The sequence below is a fragment of the Phacochoerus africanus genome, chromosome 5, assembly GCF_016906955.1.
Source record: "Phacochoerus africanus isolate WHEZ1 chromosome 5, ROS_Pafr_v1, whole genome shotgun sequence".
In the NCBI taxonomy this organism is placed as follows: Eukaryota; Metazoa; Chordata; class Mammalia; order Artiodactyla; family Suidae; genus Phacochoerus; species Phacochoerus africanus.
Window position 1 is genome coordinate 64386112 of NC_062548.1, and position 22179 is coordinate 64408290.

Genomic DNA, 22179 nt, shown 5'->3' on the forward strand with positions numbered 1-22179 from the left:
CAAGACAGGGATGCCTACTCTCACCACTGTTATTCAACATAATTTTAGAAGTCCTAGCCACAGTAATTAGACAAAAAAAAGAAATAAAAGGCATACAAATAGGAAAAGAAGAGATAAAACTGTCACTGTATGCAGATGACATGATACTATACATAGAAAACCCTAAGGACTCAACCCCAAAACTACTTGAACTGATTAATAAATTCAGCAAAGTAGCAGGGTATAAGATTAACATTCAGAAGTCAGTCGCAGTTCTGTACACCAGCAATGAAATATTAGAAAAGGAATACAAAAATACAATACCTTTTCAAATTGCACCTCACAAAATCAGATACCTCGGAATACACCTGACCAAGGAGGTAAAGGACTTATATGCCAAGAACTATAAAACTTTAATCAAAGAAATCAAAGAAGATGTAAAGAAATGGAAAGATATTTCATGTTCATGGATTGGAAAAATCAATATTGTAAAAATGGCCATACTACCCAAAGCAATCTACAGATTCAATGCAATCCCTATCAAATGACCCAGGACATTTTTCACAGAACTAGAACAAACAATCCAAAAATTTATATGGAACCACAAAAGACCCAGAATTGCCAAAGCAATCCTGAGAAACAAAAACCATGCAGGGGGCATAACTCTCCCAGACTTCAAGAAATATTACAAAGCCATAGTCATCAAAACAGTGTGGTACTGGTATCAAAACAGACAGACAGACCAATGGAACAGAATAGAGAACCCAGAAATAAACCCTGACACCTATGGTCAATTAATCTTTGACAAGGGAGGCAAGAACATACAATGGGAAAAAGAAAGTCTATTTAGCAAGCATTGCTGGGAAATCTGGACAGCTGCATGCAAATCAATGAAACTAGAACACACCCTCACGCCATGCACAAAAATACACTCAAAATGGCTGAAAGACTTAAATATAAGACAAGACACCATCAAACTCCAGGAAGAGAACATAGGCAAAACACTCTCTGACATCAACATCATGAATATTTTCTCAAAGCAATAGAAATTAGAGCAAAAATAAACCAGTGGGACCTAATCAAACTGACAAGCTTTTGCACAGCAAAGGAAACCAAAAAGAAAACAAAACGACAACTTATAGAATGGGAGAAAATAGTTTCAAACGATGCAACAGACAAGGGCTTAATCTCTAGAATATACAAACAACTTATACAATGCAACAGCAAAAAAGCCAATCAATCAATGGAAAAAATGGGCAAAAGACCTGAATAGACTGTTTTCCAGGGAAGATATACAGATGGCCAACAAACACATGAAAAAGTGCTCGACATCGCTGATTATAAGAGAAATGCAAATCAAAACTACCATGAGATACCACCTCACACCAGTCAGAATGGCCATCATTAGTAAGTCCACAAATAACAATTGCTGGAGGGGTTGTGGAGAAAAGGGAACCTTCCTGCACTGCTGGTGGGAATGTAAAATGTACAACCACTATGGAGAACAGTTTGGAGATACCTTAGAAATCTATACATAGAACTTCCACATGACCCCGCAATCCCACTCTTGGGCATCTATCCAGACAAAACTCTACTTAAAAGAGACACATGCACCCGCATGTTCATTGCAGCACTATTCACAATAGCCAGGACATGGAGATAACCCAAATGTCCATCGACAGATGATTGGATTCGGAAGAGGTGGTATATATACACAATGGAATACTACTCAGCCATAAAAAAGAATGACATAATGCCATTTTCAGCAACATGGATGGAACTAGAGACTCTCATACTGAGTGAAATGAGTCAGAAAGACAAAGACAAATACCATATGATATCTGGAATCTAATATCCAGCACAAATGAACCTTTCCACAGAAAAGAAAATCATGGACTTGGAGAATAGAGTCCTTGTGGCTGCCTTATGGGAGAGGGAGGGAGTGGGAGGGATCAGGAGATTGGGGTTATCAGATACAACTTGGAATGGATTTACATGGAGATCCTGCTGAGTAGCATCAAGAACTATGTCTAGATACCTATATTGCAACAGAACAAAGGGTGGGGAAAAAAAATGTATACATGTAATAGTAACTTGGTCCCCATGCTGTACAGTGGGAAAAAAAAAAAAATTCGTTGGAACACAGCCATGCTCCTTCATTCACAGAGTGATGGTGGCTACTTTTGCATTACAATGGCAGAGTTGTAGTTGTGACAGTTGACTGACTGCTGCAGAGCCTACAATATTTCTATTACTGGCCCTTGACAAAGAGGGTTGTGGCTCCTTTCCCTAGGATCTCCCTAAAGAAAAACTGCTGCTTGCTCTCTGGTTCTAAAAGAACGAAGTCACTAGCCACTGTGGTCACTGACCTTCAACACACACTGACAGGAGCTCAGGGTGGAAATCAGGAGTGAGGCACTCTGTGCTCTGGGGAAAAACTGGCAGAACAGGTCTTCACGTGGTGAGATGTTTTCAGAAGATTTTGTGAGCTCATTTTCTCTTCTATCTAGAAAAGCACTAAAATCATTTCTGGAGACATCTGCTCCTTGAGACTAGCAGTAACCTTCTGCCCACATGTGTGCTTGCATTTATTTCCCCTTCACTAAAATCGTGTATGTCTATATACTGACCTCCCCTGCCTCTTCGGAGCAGTTCTCTGGAGTTATCCGAGAGGATGTCTACTGGCCTATGGTCCTCATTTTCTCCCACTAAAACATACAACGCTCACATTGCGCTTTTTTCCCAGTCAATAGATCCTTTGTTAACTCCTCCCCTAGAGCAAATAAGACCCGCAGGTACCATTTCCACAGCTATGTCTCTATCATAATGTACATCTAACAGAAGACATCATATCTTCTGTTTGCTTATTTCTCTTCAGCTACCTCCAAGAGAATAAAATTGAGGGCTGAGTAGAGATGTAATAATGTTTTGGTATTTTTTCCCGTAACACACAAGGCTGCTACAGTGGATGAGATACTGATTATTATAAACATCTTGAACTTTATATGTTACTCTTTCCTTGCTTCATTTACGTTATGGTAATTTCTTATATCCACCTGAGATTATTGGAAACAAATGACTTGTCCATTCTATTTGCCACTGTCATTTTTTTTTTCTGTCAACTTACATATCAATGGATAAAAAACTTCTTCCATTCAAAATCCTCCAAAGTACCTTTTTCTCTACTGTAGTAGGCAAGAGATGGCTCCCTAAAGACTGGCCTATATTTTAACAGAGAAATTTGTTCCACCATCCCTGAAGTGTGGTGACAACTTTAGGGACATATAATAGGTAAGGCCTGGTATAAACTGCCCTTAGAAAGCCCAGGTTCTAAAGTAAATTTTTAATTTTTTTTCTGAGTTAGGAAGGCTTTCATCCAGTTATCCTATGCAAACAAAAAAATTAGAATGTTAACAAAAGGAAATGTAGTATCTGCTAAATTACTAAATATTTAGCCTGATAACTCATGTTCATAATGAAATCCATTTCGTTGCTCATCAGCAGTAGGTGGTTGAAAGCTCTTACAAGGAGAAATTTGTTTCTTCTAATGCCTAACTATTGATCCTCTCTAGGAAAAAAAAAAAAAGGACACGTCTACATCGTTATTCACAAGGTGGTTCTTCGTGCATTTGAAAACCAAGTTTCCCTCATTCTGCAAATGGTTTGTAATTTCCTTCTGTAATATTTTACGCAAACCTTGAGTAGTCTGGTGATTCCCTCTCACAAAAGAAAGATTATAAATACAATTAAACTGACTTTGCCTATCGTCTGGTCTATTCTTCAGGAAGTTTCTCAGACCAGAGTTCTGCTGTTATTTTTTTTTTTTTTTTTCCCTTTTCAGGCTTAGGGCCTGTCTGATCCATGGGAATAAAAATTGTTAGGACATAGCATGTGGGTGTGTTTGCAGGGGGACAGATGGCAGGCAAGTGGTATCTTGACAACCCAATGACGAACCATTGTATGTTATGACATTTGAGCTGTGAGGGACATAAATCCTTGAATTAGAGCTAATTAAATAGCAGAGGTATAGGAAGGGTGAAAGACTTGGTGCGCTTATGGTTATGGAAGAAAATCCAGGAGATCTGTCAGTCTTAATGAGATCCAATGTTAAGATGTAGTTGACAAAGAAAACAAAGCAGTTAATATCTTGCCATGGTGGTGGGCCATGGGAAATCCTGCCCTCACACACATTTTGCATTGCTTATTCCACAGAAAACTATATCAAATCTGGGTACCACATTTTAAGTGAAACACTGAAAAATGATCAGTACATTGAAGGCTGGAAATAAATCTTAACAGACGATAGTGAAAGATCTGGGATAATCAAGCCTGGAGAAGGGAAAGCTGAGAGGAGCTTGGTAATGATTTTCAAACATTTGGAGGGCTGTTGTGAAAAAGAGGGGATCCATTTTGGGGGTAGGCATCTGCAGCAGAGTTAGAATCAAAGCACTCATGAGCTAGAGGGCTTGGGACAATTCCCCTCATCTCTTTGTGGGACAGGTGTTGTCCAAAAATGGCTACAAAAACGCTTCTGGTCCTGCTTGCTCTTTGACTCTATCAAGAGATAACAGTCTCTGATCCCGTCTTGGGAACCTGGGTGGGCCTGTGTAATGCCTTTGACTGACAGAGGATGGTATATGTGATGCCGAGTGACTTCTAAGACTACATTGTGAAAGGACATTTGGCTTCTGTCTGGCTCTCTCTCACTCTCCAAAGGCACAATGTCACGAGACATGTTTCTACAGTATTTTCTTAGCCTCTTTGCTGAAAACTCCATCTTGTCCTGCTTTACTTTACCCCATCTTCCTGCCTGGAAATCAGTCGCAGTGCTGGTAAATGACTTAAGCTCAAGCACAAAGACCTAAAGGCATAAGTTATCCATAGGGTCAGCTGAATGAGGACTTAATGCGTTGGTCTAGGCACGCAGGACCTGTGCAGATTGGCACGCCTTTGCACAGCATGCTATGTCCGCTTAAGAATAAAAGAGGAGCCTCATGGCCCCAAGGAGTTTATGAGGGGTCATTAGCAGGATATGCATTAGCAAGGAGAACTGAGGTGCAAACCTAGGCATGCAGGGTTGCTGCAGATAGGCATGCCCTCTGCAGAAGCACAATGGTGATTCTCTAGATGCTATGCATAGATAGCTGACCCCAAGCTTCCTCAAATGCTAATGATTGTTAAATGCCTAAACAACGGAGTAAAAGCTTAATCAGCAACTGGCTTTGTGACTTTTAAAATAACTTAAAAAAAAAAAAAACCACCTATATCCTCCACCCATAGCCCCTCCTCACTTGATCTCATCTAAAGAGCACAATAAAAGCAGTGTGGTTTCTTAAGGTGGTGCTCTTGGTCCCTGAGACCTTGAGTCCCCCAGTTCCCACCTTTACTTAAGATAAATGTCTCTGTGTCTTGTTTTATGTTAACTTTTTTCCTTAAGTTTCACAGCACCCGTTCTTCAGCCCCATCCTGCTGAGCTGGTCTCGGCAGCACAAGCCTTTGGAGCCTTGAGCTCCAACACTCTGATGCTGCCGTGCTGGAGAGACAGTGGAATCCACAGGGAAGCAGAGGTGGGCCAGGTGCAAGTGAGTGAGAGACCCAGACAGAGAGAATGGCTGGGAGCATGAGAGATAATGAAAAAAATGAAGCTCCAGAGTATAGCGTTTATTATGTGGCGAGAGGGCACTCACTGGAACATTCTCTGACCCTTATAGAGATTATGACCCTGAGCCATAGAGAGATGTTAAGAGTTAAATGAGATACTTCACATCATAGTTTATGTTCACAGTCATTGCCATTATTATCACTACTGCTCCACAGGATGAAACAAGCACAGAAGTCACAGAGGCAGCTTCTGACTTACTCTTGGAGGGTTATTTTAACACATTGTAACAATTTAAGAATTATTCAACAGGACACGAGCCACTTCAAAAAGTTGTGTGTGCCCAAGGACTGCAGATCTTCAGGCAGGATACCTAGGTGTCAGGGAGGACCAACAAGGGACACTTGCAATGTATGAGTCAGACCCATGAGCAGGTGGAATCTCTAATCCTTGCATTCAACTTGTTTTGCTATAAGCTTGAACCCTCTATCTCTTCAGGCATGTATGTGGATCAGCCTGGTTATACTATACATCTCTGAAACTACCTTAGATTTTTTTTTTTTTTGTAATGAGACAGGACATTTTCAAAAACAAAAGCAATTTGCTAATATTTAGCAAAAAAAAAAAAAGATTCCATAGAAAATCCATGCCATATATTTAATGTATCAAAAAACCCTTTCAGATTATAGCAAGATTTGCTAATAGACCTTTGTCCATCTAGCAATCTGTTTAAAGAATTCTGCACAACTTAATCTTTACCATTCAATATAAAGAAATTAGATCAATGTATTATCAGACACTTTACGGCACTATACCTTGAAACATGTTCTATAGCATCCTGGAAGAACACCAGCTTTACTTCTTTAGGGTTTATAAGGTTATAATCATCAAGATAGTCCTGTAGAACATTTGCGATTTTCTCCATATCAGGCATGTCATCATAAATCCGATCAGCCTTATCTGCTCCAAACTATGATTTTTTGGAGAAGAACCAAGTTGGATCAATTCTGATATATAAATATATATATAATATACATAACCTTAGGAGGGAACATTATTTTATCTACATTTCTATGTAATCATTTGCTTACATATGTTAGCAGGGCATTAAAATGAAGGAGATGGGATTAAAGCAACTCAGATTTTCATGGCTAACTGAAAAGTCTATTTAATTCAACCTCTTTAAGCAGTACACTGGGATTTCAATAATCTTTGCAATAAAATTCACACAGAAGCTCAGAAATAGTTTTTAAATTTTTCTCACTTTAACTTACTCTGGTTCCATACTTTTGCTCTTAGGCTGTTGATAGAAAAGTGAAATGGCTGAAAATTATGTATGGCAGACTGTAATGGTTATACAAAAATCATGCCAGGACTATCTGCAGTTTTTACACAGCAATCATTTAATTAAACAAATAATTGAGAATGATATTTGGTATAAACTGTAGGGAACTGAGTTCCTATTTGGACCTATTGATAATGCCTTGTCTGTGCCATAACAACTGCCTCGGGACATCTTCTTTTAAAACTGTTAATTAAAATACACACAGGCAATGGAATAAGAGTCCATTTTTGCTTGTTCTTTTTGCTTCCTTCCTCCATTTGATAATATTATTAGACACACACTAATAGTTCTCTTGAGGCACAGTGGGTTAAGGATTCAGCTCGAGTCACTGCTTTGATACAGCTTTGATTCCTGACCTGGGAACTTCCCTAGGACATGGGTGTGGCCAAGTCGTTCCCCCGCCCCAGGATATATGATCACCATCTGAAAACAAACTTTGAACTTTGCTTTTAAGAATATATTTAAGTAGATATATTTCATATAAATAAATTGTTTAGCTTTTTTCTTTTTTCAGTTGTCAGGGGTTACCAGAAAAGGGAGGTATTGCACATGCATAATATAAAGTCCATTCATGTGTTCAAACAGGATTGATTGAGGGTCTGTTCTTAACTTCTGTGGAGGAAACGGGGCATTTAGGGTGAACGAAACAGCCGTGGACCATGCCCTCTCAGAGACACTAGGAATGCTACACCCAAATAAGAGTCAACTTGGTAAAAACAAGATGGCTATATGTAACATAGGTAGGATGGTTAGATGGAAGTCTTTTAACCTAGAATAAGGTTATTCATCTAGAATAAGTCTATTCTAGGTAGGTCTGGAAGGTAAAACTAGGGCCTAAGTATAGATGTTATTGGGGGGACAGACCTGAGGAACTTAATACAAGGAAAATTTTGCCACTAATTAGAGCTACCCTGGAACGAAGAAGGCAGCACTGCTAATTAACTGGCCTCCCATCACTGGAAATATCTCAGCAGAGGCTGAAGTGCTACATGGTTTCTAGTCAGGGGATTCTAGTCCTGAGTTAAGAGACTAAACCTCTCTGCTTCCTTCCAAATTGAATACCTGATGGGTCTCTGGTTGAAACTATTATCAAAATGAATGTAACTAGATCAGAAGTCAGCAACTTTTTTCTCTAAAGGGCATTATAGTAAATATTTCAGGCTCTTCAGGTCATATAGTTTCTGTTGCTACTACTCCACTCTGCCTGATCACTCTGGTGATTAGAAAGCAACCATATAAATACTACACAGTCAAATGGGTGGTGGTTGAGTCCCTATAGAACTTTATTTACAAAAATGAGCGGTGCATGGATTCAATCATGGGCCATCGTTTGCTGACCTCTGGTCTTGATCTTTAATCTTCACAAGGGCAAGGCTCCTGCAGATTATGTACTTGAACTAGAAAACAGTAAATACTTTATAATCTTCAAATGTACCCAAATCAATACAACATACTTACCTTAATGAAATCTCCAAATATGATGGGCCTAGTCAAAAAATATTCCAGGCCTATTGCAATTCCAAAATGCTTGTCTAGTCAAAAAAAAAAAAAAATCAATTTTTAGTGTAATGATAAGCTTGAATGCAGGATATTAATAAGATATACAGAATAATAACAGTAGTTATTTTACTTAGAAGCCTAATTAGTACACATGAAACTGAGAGAAAGCCATGTTAATACCATACCATTTTAGTTTGGTTGATAATCTACCAGATTTAAGATTAAGAATATTTATTATTGGAGTTCCTGTCATGGCACAGTGGAAACGAATCCAACTGGGAACCATGAGATTGCGGGTTTGATTCCTGGCCTCACTCAGTGGGTTGAGGATCCAGTGTTGCCTTGAGCTGTGGTGTAGGTCGCAGATGCAGCTCAGATCCCACATTTTGCTGTGGCTGTGGTGTAGGCCAGCGGCTGCAGCTCCGATTAGACCCCTAGCCTGGGAACCTCCATATGCCACAGGTGCAGCCTTGAAAAGACAAAAAGCCAAAAAAAAAAAAAACCCACCAAAAAAACCCCCCTAAGAATATTTAATATTAATAGACATTTAACTAAATAATAGATAATCAAATGCATATTGATAAATAAGTACTTTGGAAATATCTTTGCTTGTTATCAGATAAAATGCTATTTTTCTACTTTCTTTCCTCTACTTAAAATTATATACAAACTAAGAATATTGACCTTCCTTGAATTCTAATGAAATGATTTTTTGTAATATTTCGTATATTTTTATATATTTGGGTCATCAAAGAAAAAACTTTTACCCATGAATGATTACAATTCATTTCGCTCATTTTGGAAACCAAATTGCATCTCCCTCATGGTCTAATGGCTAGGATTAGAAACCAAACTTCTTTTCTACTAAATTAGAAAAGAACAGCTAAATAAAGATTAATAAAGATTGATATTTACTGGCCATTTCTGTCAAAATAGCATGGAAATAGTGCTTGTCTTCGTTATTAATCAAACGGTCATGGAAAACTCTTTGACATTCATGGCAAAAGAGTCTAAATATCTGTATTTCTTCTCTTATTGTTCCCGGATCACATTGGAGGATACCTGTTTTTTTAAGGATAGGAAAAAAGAAAAATTCTCTATTTGTGGAATATCTAGTAATAGATCAATTAATTAGAACATCCTTAAGTCCAACTGTATCCCCACACGGCCTGAAATGGATGGTTCCCCAGTGAATATACTTATATAATAATGTGACCTCATTTTCTAAAAGCAAAACTGGGGCACATTATCAGTGAAAATGGGGAGAGTAGCAGAAGGGGGTCATGAGGCAAAAAGAGAATTGCTTTTAAGATGGGAGATATTATAGCAGATTTTTATGCTGTTAGGAATGATCTGATAGAAGAGGAAGCATTGACAATATAGAAGAGGGAACTATAAGAGCACAATCCTTGAGTAGGCAGGAGTAGGAGGGGGTTGGGTACCAGGGGGACCACTGACGCCTGATGGAGTGTGTGGGGTGGGGGGAGGCAGTAGGAGGGAAGGCAGCTGCAGGTTGTCTGGGAGATTTGGAAGAGGAGGCCCTTCTGGTTTTATTGCTTGTATTTTCTTCAGTGAAAAAGAAGCCAGGGCACCAGCTGGGAGTGAGAAATGGGAGGGTGGTTAGAGGGGAGCTGTGAAATAGTCAGCCTGGGGTGGGGGAGGAGGGTAACTTGAACAAGGATGTGTAATGGGATTTCCAGGCAAGTCTAAGATACCCAAACACTTACACTTCTACTGAGAGATCTGGGGGTCAATGAAAATAAAAGGAGGGTGCAAGCCAGAAAGCAGGGGCTCATCCACTACCTTGCACACATTTGGATAGATCCCTCAGGTTAAAGACGTAATGAGACTTGGCCGGTGTTGGCAAAAGATCAATGCTCATCCTGTTATAGATCTCAACTGAGGCTTCCACAATGTTGGATGCAGTTTGCTTTACAGCTGGTGTAAAATCATTCAGGAAGCCATTTAAGATGGCCTAGAACCAGAAATATAATATGAGAGGATTAGATTTTTTTTTAACCAAAATTTATCTTTCAAATACTCCAGATCTGATGACACTTTAAAAAATAATAAGTAGAAAACCAAACTCCAAAGCAAGGACCCATGAATATTAAAACTCTTTTTCTCTGGGGGAGAGATAAATTAGGTGTTTGGGATTAGCAGATACAAACTACTGTATATAAATTAGATAAACAACAAGGTCCTACTATAGAGTACAGGAAACCATACTCAATATCCTGTGACAAACCATAATGGATAATAAGATGAGGGAGTTCCTGTTGTGGCTCAGTGGTTAATGAATCCGACTAGGAACCATAGGTTGCGGGTTCGATCCCTGGCCTTGAGCAGTGGGTTAAGGATCCAGCATTGCTGTGGCTGTGGTGTAGGCCGGGGGCTACAGCTCCGATTAGATCCCTAGCCTGGGAACCTCCATATGCCTGCGAGTGCGGCCCAAGAAAAGGAAAAAAAAAGAAGAAAAAAAAAGATGAAAAGGAATGATATACAACTGAATCATTTTGGTATACACCAGAAACTACCATAATATTGTAAATCAATTATGCTTTAATAAAAACAAACAAAAACTCTTCCAAACCCTCTTCTTTTCATATGTTCTCACTCCTGCCTTCTGTGATTGTCTGGTGATGTCTGAGCAGCAGTCACAGCTGACTAGTGAACTTACCATGAACCCACCTCAAGTAATTTCATCCTCTGCCCTCTGTGGGTCCAGAGGGTCTCCTTGGAGTGCTCAAATGTATCTGGAAACGAGCTGAAGTCCACTCTCTGATTTTTAAGGGCGAATGACCAACACCTCCATAGCCTTGCATCTTCATATATGAAGTGCAATTTACTGGTAACTACAAACTCCCCAGCCTTCAGCTTCCCCACCTTAGCATGTGGCCCCACCCCCAACTCAGATCAGGAACTCGGAGTCTCTTGGGACATCTGCCTTTCTCTGTCCCCCATAGTCAATCTTGAATATTTTTCTTTCTTTTTGAGCTGCACTGGCGACATAGGAAAGTTCCCGGACCAGGGATGGAATCTGAGTGCAGCTGTGGCAATGCCAGATTCTTAGCCCATGGGCCCAGGGATTGAACTAGTGTGGCCACAGAGACAAGCTGGATCATTAACTCACTGAGCCACAGCAGAGAATACTTTCCTTGAATCTGTCTGCTTCCTTCTGTTCCCCCTGACGTTACCCCTACTCTTTCTCATTCTTCACTCCCTCCTTCACTCGCTGGCCTCTCCATTTCCACAATCGTCTCCCTCCTGTCACCTTTAATCATGGAAACCAGACCCTGTCCCAACCCCTCCCCAGAGGATCTGCCCATCCAGCCTCCTCTCCTTACCCTCCCTCCCTGGCCTCACCACCCATGTCCATGCTCTCCTGCATCAGGGTCTCAGCAGTGCTGCTCCCTCTCCCAGGACCCATTCTCCCAGGACCCACTCCCATGTGGCTGCTTCACACACACGTTCTCATCCTTCGTGCTGGACATCACATGTTGAGAGAGACCTTCCCTGACTATCCAATCTATGTATGATAAGTCCTTCCATCAGCCTCTCTCATACAACTTGCCACAGTCTGAACGTACACATTGATTAGTTAGCCTTCTACCCCTTCTTGCTTGGGAAAATCATTACAGATTTTTAAATAGATAAATTCCCATGGCCATAGATTTATTCTTGGGAGAAGCCACCAGAATGCATATCAGTACTTGCAAGTCAGTCCTTGTGATTTTAGACTTGGGGCTCAGATGTGACATATTTTGAAATAAACCAAAGTATTTGTTTTCAGTGAGCCTCCTGTTGAACATTATTTTTAAGAGCAGCTCATGAGGACTATCTCTTTGAGGCATTGTCCTCCTGGGTCCCCAACATGAATTTAACATTCTCCTTTACGGGCCTCATTTTGAGTAGGACCATCCCAATACCTATAAAATAAAAAAATTTATATATATATATATATATAATGAAAAAATCCCAGACTGTTTATTCTCCATCACACATATACTAATACAAATATTTTATATATATAATATATACAAATATGGGAACAAATAGTTATGTACATAGTAATATTTATAGTTATATATATATATTTATTATCTGTTTATCATCTGTCTCTATGGTACAAGCTCCATGAGAACAAGGGTGGCATCTGTTTTGTTTAAAATGATTTACCACTGTCTGGCCCATTGTAGATGCCCCACAAATATCTCTTTAATGAATGAATGAAGGGCTACTAAACTGATATTCATAAATTAAGATTAGCATATTATTAAAGAGTTTACTGAGGAGCATAACCTGGTATTCTATATAAAAGTCTGGCTTACATGATGTATTTGGCAAGTTTGAAAAGATTCCAGTAAGAATATGCATACAAGATAGAGCCAGAATTCCTATAGAATTCCTGGTGTGAGGTTCCTCAAAAGGCTAAAAACAGAACTATCTAAATGTGGCAGGTTTTTTTGTTGTTGTGCTTTTTGTTTGTTTGTTTTTAATGGCTGCACCCATAGCATATGGAAGTTTCTGGGCCAGGGAATGAATCCAAGCCACACCTGTGACCTAGGCTGCAGTGGTGGCAATGCTGGATCCTTTAACCCACTGCGCTGGGCTGGGGATTGAACCCATGCCACCCAGAGACAATGCTGATACTTAACCTCCTGTGCCACAGTGGGAACTCCCTACAGCAGTTCTTATATATCCTTTTGGCATTAGATCTTAAAGGGCTTATGGGAATTACTTCAACTTTATTAAACATAATTTTCTGTGGATGTTAGTTATTGAAATACAAAAACCGCTTTCCATGTACTGACTGTGGTGTACATGTAGTTTCTGGTCCTTTCTCTCCTCTATGAGGGCCATGTTAGAAGGCGAGGCTGACACGGGTCAGTGCAGAGGCTCACTTCACTGGCCCTCTTTGGCTCTGGGGTGATGGCCCCCAAAGTCAGCTCCTCCAGACCAGCCACCTGCTTATCCTACCTGGACACCCACATCACCTTGTCCTGCCTCTGTGGTGGCAATCGGCGGTGTATCTCTTTCTCCCTGTCAGTTGCCATTTTCCAGGACTCAGCTCAGCCTGTCTCCTCTGAGCATCTTTGCTGGCTGGTTAGGACATGCCTGCTCTGGTCACGCTGCTTCATGTGCTCTTATGGTTCTATTCAGAATAATGCCTCACACTTACTGAACACTTCTGCTGAGCCCTTACTCTGGCTGACAAGTTATTTCCCCCACTGAAAGGATGATAAAGTGGCCCCATGGGAAGCCTATACAGGTGGAAGAAATAGGGGTGCCTGTTTTGGTTGGGAGTGGTGGTGGCAGCAGCGGTGATGAATTCTGGGTTAGGTGTGTTGAGTGCTGGTGTTTGCTGGGCTATAGCGGTTATGGGGAGGTGGCGTTTGGTGGGCCAGGGGACACTGATGTGGCAGTCAGGGAGGAGATGAGCACAGAGGCGGGGGCTGGGTAGGGATGAGATCTGCTGAGAGTAAAGGGCTGGAGATACAGTCTTCCTTAGAGGCAGGAGCAGCGTTCTGACAATCTTTCTGTTTTCCTAAAACTACCTCTGAGACCACAGACACAAGTGCCTGTCAGCCGTGATGCCAATGCCAATCAGCTACTGCCCAGATGCCCCTGCATTTACTCGGTTTCTGCTTGGGAAAGGATGGATGGGTTCCCGAGAAACACAATAGACTGTTCTGATTGTGGGAATCTTGAGACAAATACGTTTTCTTTTTCCCCTCTTGCCCAAGTTTAAATCCACACTCACCTGAAAAATCTGTTTCAGACTGTGCTCCGAGGGCATCGGCAGGCACAGCATGCTGAAGTGTCGGATGAAGCGGGGGGTCACGGGGTTGCGGCCACCGCCCGGGGGTGCACACGCTGATAGGATCGTTACATCCTAAGTGGAGAGAAATCCACTTGGGTCACCCAGCAGAGAAGGACATGGACTCTGCCCACCCCAGTGGCAGGACTCAGAACCAGCGTTTTAGGAGGCCCTGCCACACACAGGACAGCACTGTGTTATATCTCCCTACACATTATCTGACTTAATCCTTACAACCTCCTCAAGAGATCGCTGTTGATACCTCCACAGCATAGAAGAAAAAAAATCAAGGCCCCAGATGGTCAAGCAAGTTGCCCAAGGTCACTCAGCTAACTCGTCTACCTTGTAAAAATACGCTTATGTAAAGATTCAATTTTAAAAAATTGTAAGGGTTTGAAGTTCACACTGCAGTGCAGTGGGTTAAGGATCTGGCTTGTCTCTGTGGTGTTACTGCTTCCATCCAGATCCGGCATTGCCATAACTGTGGCATAGGTCACAGATGCAGCTCAGCTTCCTTTAGATGTCTGGGAACTTTCAAATGCCATGGGTGTGGCCAAAAAATAAATTGTAAGAATTTGTATTGAAGGTTAAAATATAGTCATTCAACAAATACTAAGTATAGTTAATTCTTATATGTGAGGTAGTTATGTTCTATAAAATAGCCAAGAACACTGAATTAACAGCTCCCTGAGTCACTGCTCCTAGGGGGAAATACAGAGTTAGGTTCCTGTGAGCCTCTGGTGCTAACATTTTCAACTAGTTAATACATCACATAGCAGTTGTGTCTGGTCTTGCCTCCTTTCTAGTCCACACCTCCCCTGCAGCCAAGGGGATCTTTCTACAGCCTTCAGAGGCTCTCCATCACTTAGAGGATAGATCCACATTCCTCATCATGGCCCCTGGGGCGGGCTGACCTCTGCATTTCCTGCTGCTGCTGCTTTGGTGCTCCCACTGCACACCCCCATGGGGTTCCACGTGACTCGCTTTGAGATGCGAATACCTCCCTTTCCTTGCGTTGCCCTGTGCTGCCTGCACGCTCCTGTTCTGACATCACCTCTTCTGGGGAAGATTCTTGCACCATCAGCCTGGTGCCCACCCCCACCTCCCTCTATCTCTCTCTACTTCTCACCCTGCATTATTATTATAATCTTTTTTTTTTTTTTTAAGGCCACACCTGCGGCATATGAAGGTTCCCAGGCTAGCGGTCAGATTGGAGCTGCAGCTGCCGGCCTACACCACAGCCACAGCAATGCGGGACCTGAGCCACATCTGAGACCTTATTGGCAGCTCACAGCAACGCTGGATCCTAACCCGCTGACTGAGGCCAAGGATCAAACCCACGTCCTCATGGATACTATTTGGCTTTGTTACCACTGAGCCACCATGGGAACTCCTCACCCTGCGTTATAAACACATGTTCATTCATCCTCCAAAGCCAAGCTCTCCAGGAGGCTGGGACTGTCTCACTTGTCTGGATTTCAGGAATCAAACATGGCAATAACCCAATACAACTGCATGAACTGAGTTACACATTTGGACACAGATGGATACAGAGGCAATAAATGAGAAAACATAGGGAGAATACAGCCATCTGTGAGCCAAGGAGAGAGGCCTCAGAATAAACCAAACCTATAGACATCCTGATCTTGGACTTCCAGCTTCTAGAATTGTGAGAAAACAAATTTCTATAGTTTGAGTCATCTTGTCTGTGGTAGTTTGCCATGGCAACCCTAGCAAATGAATACACCATATTTCCTTGCCATATACATTGAAACAGGCGATGTAATTTAAAACCTAAAGTAACCTGTATGTCTTTCCAAAAGAGTTTGTTTCTGTCATAAAATCCACCAAAATCCTGATACTGCCGAAGTAATTCGATGGGCGGCTGAGAGCCGTAGCGGTCCAGTCTGGGCATGTTTAAATCATCAACAAAAATCACAACTCGCTTATGTCCTGGTGCCCCTGAGGAAATAAAATGAATTTAAGAACTACAATTTGCCCTTGATGAGTGTAAGATAAAGCTGAGGTAAGGCTTTGGACTCAGTGAACCCCAGAGAGGTCATAATGAGCTCAGTTCTTCTCTACAGAGTGAGAAGGGTCCCAGCAGAGTCCTGCCTTGAGGCCCCTGCAGGGAGCTGTGGACCTGGGCAGGATGCCTGCCTAGTCAGCTGGTCCCTCACCCTCACTCTGTGGTGCAGGAGGATGCCCACTCCTCAGCTGGCATTTGACCTCCCTCAAGCCCAGCTGCTCCCACTGCCTTCGCCAACCGAGTGGCTTGGGGATGGGGTGAGGAAGGTCCTTTCTTTTTCACTTTTTGGGAAGAATCCCCAAAGTTTCCTTACATGAACACCATCCCACCAAAACAGGGCTGGAGAGTCAAAAGCATCCTATTGCATCAAAGGGATATCCGGTGCAGTGGAGCTGTACAATGCCATATTTAACTTAAAGACAATCGATATGTACATTCAGAAAAAAAGAGGGATAACAGAGAAAAGAGAACAACTTAAGCTGAGGATGGGACTCCATCCATGCTGGCATCTGGCACTTGACAATTCCAAAGAGAATGAGGCACACTTGGTGCCCTACCTCATCTTCTGGGCTTTTAGCAGGTCATGGTATGGGGAGGGGCTCTAAGAGAATCATTCCTAAAAATATGGGTCTCATTCTCAAAAACCTGGGGCTCCCACCAGAAAGACTGGCACTCATTGCCCTGCATCTACCTGAGCAGGAAAAAGGGAACAGAGAGGGGCTAGTCAAGCAGCTGGTGTGACAGGGCCCATGAGATGAGGAGCAACCTGGGAGGAGGCAGCTGAGATTGAGCTCTGCCCAGTACTCTATCCAGGAGGGCAGTGGGCTGGGCAGGTGGACCCCAGAAGTAAGAGGCTGGGGGACAGAGTGGGGGCTGAGACCCTGATTTCCAACATCAGGGAACGTTCCAATGGGGAGGCCAATGCTTGTCCTGTGCACAATTCTTTCGCGAGTCCATCAGAGAGCCTGCGGCACAGAGTGTGGACAGCCAGCAGGCCAGCAGAGAAGCAGGGGCAATCCACATAGAGGCTCATCTAAACTTCAGTTAGGGAGATCCTTGTCCTTCCCTTCTCATCCCATTTTGCTACAGTAGAGCCTCCTGGGGGCGGGGGTGGCATGGAAAGAGCAAAAGCACACCCATGCCCCTCTCCACCTCCAGCACCTCCAGCCACAAAGCTGGCTTACAAGAGAGGAAAGGAAGAGCTCTAAACTGGGAATAGGATCGAAGCTTTACATGGGATCAGGCTCAAAATAATGGGAAGTGACCAGAGAGCTCAGCTATTTATCTATACGTTACCAAGGAAGGGGGAGGGAGATTCCACACAGCCTGGCCGACAGAGCTGAGTGAAGGAAACACCTGCTTATTCCTTACCGAGTTCAGATAACCCAATGTACCAGATATAAGGAGGTTTATTTTTTATTTTAATGAATGAATTAATTAATTGTGGCCATGCCCATGGCATGTGGAAGTTCCTAGGCTAGGGATCCAACCCTTGCCACAGCAGTAACCTGAGCCAGCCACAGCAGTGACAACGCTGGATCCTTAACCCACTGAGCCACCAGGGAACTCCTCTTTATTTTAAATAAAGGGAAAGCAATGTAGTTTGGAGAGAGCGAAAGCCTTGAAGAGACAAGAGACTGAGGATGTTCTGAGTTGAAGATGATGATAGAAATAAACTACTGGCTTGCTAACAGTAAGACATTTAGCTATACAGCACAGGAAAGACTACCATTAACAGAATTAACTTTACAATAAATCCAGCAAAGAAAACATCTAATTATAATTTCACATGCACTGTTTTTGTGACTGATTAGCTCAATAAATAATTCGTGTGAGACAAATGGCAATAATAATTCTTACCTAGAACATTTTTTCTTTTCCTTTCCAGTTTTGACTCAATGATCTCTTGTGTTCTTGCAGATGAAGTTTGAGCAGAAAAATTTAAATAAACAGGAACATAGCCAGCTGATTCTTGAATTCTATTTAGCAGTCCTTTTGCAATAACAGACTTTAAATTTAAAAAACGTGTTAACTGATTTTGCATTTAGTATAATACCTTTCAATCATCTGTATCAGTAATAATCCAGTACAATGAGTAACAAACTAGATGAAAGGAGAGAGGTCAAAGCCAGACTGAAATGTCTGCCTTTCTCTCCCTAGAGATTCCATTTATTTATATTTATCAGAGCCAAAAAAATATTCTAATCAGCCCTATCTCAGCAAGAGTTTTCATTTTTGTTTCATACCCAAATCCAAGTGGGTTACTAGCCAAGTCAATTTGTTATCAAGAGTCAAAAACTTAGAAGTAATTTAGAGGGGAAACAGTGAGTCTCTGTTTGGATTCCTCCCAAATCAAGAAGACCAAAGAATCAGCATTTTCCTCTATACTTCTAAACACCATCGCTGTGTCAGGGAGAAGTAAATGGGCAGGAGGGACACTGACCTTCACCCATAGTCCCCTGGGCACACAAACTGCCTTGATCCATTTCCACCCTAACCTGTGCCCTAGAAATTCTACAGGACACAACACAAGAGCCCCCAAACACAAAAGATTGGTCCACAGGGTCCTCTGGTTTACATATTATTGACTCCAAGGATTTATTCAGAAAGTGGTAAACTGTGGAGTCGATATAGATTCAGCATACTTACATTATTCCTGAAAAACCAATCAGAATTCAAAAGAATCTCCCTTAGAAACAAGGTATTATTTACGGGGCTTAGCATCCTAAGCCCATCATGCCCTCACTTTGGATGGACCTAGTTTGATGGAGGCCTCCTACCTTGCCAACTCCAGTTATTCCGGTAAACAGAACTGAATGCTTGACTGCCAGTAGCTTTTCCATTAGATACCCAAAGCGCACCGTGTCAGCAGTGGGGACAAGCATTTCAAAAAAAGGAATGTCTCGGCTATACTTGAAGGTGGGTATAATTCGTTCCCAGGGGTCCAGCCGTTTGGTGTCAAAGTCCATGTGAATGCTCCATAGATCACCAGAACTGGGAAGCTAGAATATAAAATTAAACACCCCTTTCAACAGAATTGACACAGGGCCACGGAAATTTTCACACAGAAATGAAGGCAGTCATAGAATATGGGTGGATTTGTACTTATTGTTTCTTCGTAGAGAATTAGTTGCCTAGGTATCAGAGTTTAATTCTTTAAATATAATCCTGTAATATAGTACAGTAAAAAACCGATATACTGATGATAATAAAACCCATATTAGAATTGTAAAGCATTTTCAATTTAATCTGACGTGCAAGGGCTTATTCCATTCCAATGACCATGTTTGGTGCTGGGAGAAAATGCTGAATGACACCCAGCCTCTGCCTTGCCTGACCTTGTAATATACATGGGCAGGGCGGGGTTAATACTGATGGAGAAATAAGGATTCTAACAGGGCGTGGTACATTCACAAAGAAGCAGTGGCTCATTTCTATTTGCAGGGGATTGTAGTTGTGGCTAGAGATTTAAGAAGGCTTCTAAGGGGAGGTGATGCTTCAACTTGGACTTGAAGGACAATCGGGGGTCAGATGGGCAGAAAAGGGATGAGATGTCGTTAGGGAAGAAGATGTCAGGGTTCAGACTAAGGAAACAGGTCTAGAAGCCATGGAAAGTGCCATGGATGTTGGGAACTCTAAGAGATAAGTCTAGAAATACAGACAGGGCCAAGTTATGAAAAGCATCATTTATTAAAGAATGTGCAGCAAGAGCTCAGTGAAGAATTATAAGCAGTGAGTGACATGATCAGGTTGCATTTCAGAAGGTTCATTCTGGCAGCTATACACAGCAGTGGTATTCCAAGCTTTCTTGACAGTTACTCTTAATTTGACATGGTGACCTGGTATATTCATACACATTTGTGTACACTCAAATATGTATAATATTTATTCCAACTATCGCTCTATTTTATATTTTATTATATTTTAAAAAAAAGCTTTAGGATTTTCTACATATTCACTTATGTTTCCCTCAAATAATGACAGTTTTACTTCTTCATATCAAAAGTTTCTGTTTTATTTCTTTCTCTTGCCTTACTGCACTGGCTAGGATCTCCAATACGGTGTTGACCAAAAGTTGTGATAGTGGCTATTTCATTGTTAAAAACTGAGTTGTGACTCTTTCAAATGATTTAATGACCAGTTAATAGATTGTAATTTTGAAAAACAATGGTGTATAGGTAAATTAGATAGGACTGGGCCAAAGGCAAGGGAATAATAAATAGGCTATTTCAACAACCCGGAAGAAAAGTGAAAAGAACCTGGATTATCTAGATGAAATAAGGACGAAGAGAAGAGGACATATTTGAAAAAAAAATTAATTAGAAGAAAAAATTCACTCACCTTACTCAGGTGAGTAGAGAAGGAAAAATCTGTAACACTCATTGAGTTCTGGCTAGTACTGCATGGCTATCAGGCCATTAACTGAGGCAAGGAACACAACTCCAACAGCCCATTCATTTGGAACTAGCGGGCAGAAGGAAGAATCCACCTTCTCATCCAGACTCCTTCCTGTTATCTAAGTAGCAGTAAAAACTGCCAGTATAGGAGCTGGTAATGTCTTGCTAAACATCCTTCGGTTGTAATCCATCAATAGCTACTCATGCACCCAAAGTGAAAAGCTACAGTCCTTACAATGGCCTATGCCCCCACCACCCCCACCCCACCTCCCTGACCTCATCTCATGCTATACTCCTCCTTGGTCATTCCGTTCTGACCTCACAAGCCTCCCTTCTGTTCTTCAAAATTGTTAAGTAATTATTCATTGAGTAAAGGGCTTTGTTTTTGTTTTTCCTTCTGATTAAATGCATTCCCCCTGAATAATCACTAGCTCTCTTTCTTCAAGACACTGTACAAACATGACCTTCTTAAAAAAGCTTTCCTGACCAATATTTAAAACAGTTCCCCACTACCCCCTGGCACTCCTTATCATCCTCATTTTGCCTTATCCCTCTCCACAGCACGTACTGCCACTTGATGTGACGACTCTCCTGACTATAATGTAAGATGTAAGAGGAGAGGGACTTTGATTACTTGCTTTAGCCCTTGTATCCAAAATGATGCCTACCATATAACAACTTTTCAATAAATATTTGTGGAATTGAATTTCTTTGCTCTGGGCCATCACCTATTCCCACTTCCATTGATCCAGAGGGGTCTTCCTGTCTCAAATTCTCAGTTGTTCTCAATCTGGTCCACCCTGTCCAATGACAATACAATAATCTTGAAGATCCAGCAGGGTTTCATGTCTACTAGAAGGTCCTAATACCAAAGGGCTTAGATTCTTGTCTTAGGGTTTTTTTTCTTTTGGTAAAAATTTTGATATACTTTAAAACTTACAGAAAAGTTAAAAGCCTGAAAGAATAGTACAAAGAATTCCTACATATTCTTTACCTAGATTGATTGTTCACATTTTGTCCCATTTGCTTTATTATTTTCCTAACTCTATGAGAGTTGGTTATAATACTATTTTGCATTAACCCTAAATACTTGAGTGTGTATTTCCTGAAGAACAAGGATATTTTCTTTTATAACTACAGTAAAATAACCAGGCTCAGGAAACTGAATACTGACATAATATTATTATCCAATTTATATGCCATATTTGAATACTGCCAAGTAATAATATCATTTATGGCTATACTTTTCCCTGTCTAGGATCTAATCCAGGATATTGCATTGCATTTAGTTATATCTCTTTAGTGTCTCTCTCTCTCTCTCTCTTTTTTTTTTTTTTTTGCCATTTCTAGGGCAGCTCCCACAGCATATGGAGGTTCCCAGGCTAGGGGTCCAATCGGAGCTGTAGCCGCCGGCCTATGCCACAGCCACAGCAGCATGGGATCCAAGCCTCGTCTGCAACCTACACCACAGCTCACGGCAACGTGGGATCCTTAACCCACTGAGCAAGG

At 41.5% G+C, this 22179-nt stretch overlaps 1 protein-coding gene across 1 annotated transcript in view; it reads right to left on the minus strand.

Moving 5' to 3' along the window:
• The window catches only part of DNAH6 (dynein axonemal heavy chain 6), a 258349-nt gene that overhangs the window by 111975 nt on the left and 124195 nt on the right, over nucleotides 1–22179 (minus strand). The window contains exons 38-45 of the mRNA XM_047781653.1: nucleotides 19054–19275; nucleotides 18134–18281; nucleotides 16049–16206; nucleotides 14188–14319; nucleotides 10227–10398; nucleotides 9339–9485; nucleotides 8382–8455; nucleotides 6394–6548 (exon numbers count right to left, since the gene is read on the minus strand). Of these exons, the coding sequence (XP_047637609.1) occupies nucleotides 6394–6548; nucleotides 8382–8455; nucleotides 9339–9485; nucleotides 10227–10398; nucleotides 14188–14319; nucleotides 16049–16206; nucleotides 18134–18281; nucleotides 19054–19275 (1208 nt within the window). The remainder of the gene's footprint in view (nucleotides 1–6393; nucleotides 6549–8381; nucleotides 8456–9338; nucleotides 9486–10226; nucleotides 10399–14187; nucleotides 14320–16048; nucleotides 16207–18133; nucleotides 18282–19053; nucleotides 19276–22179) is intronic.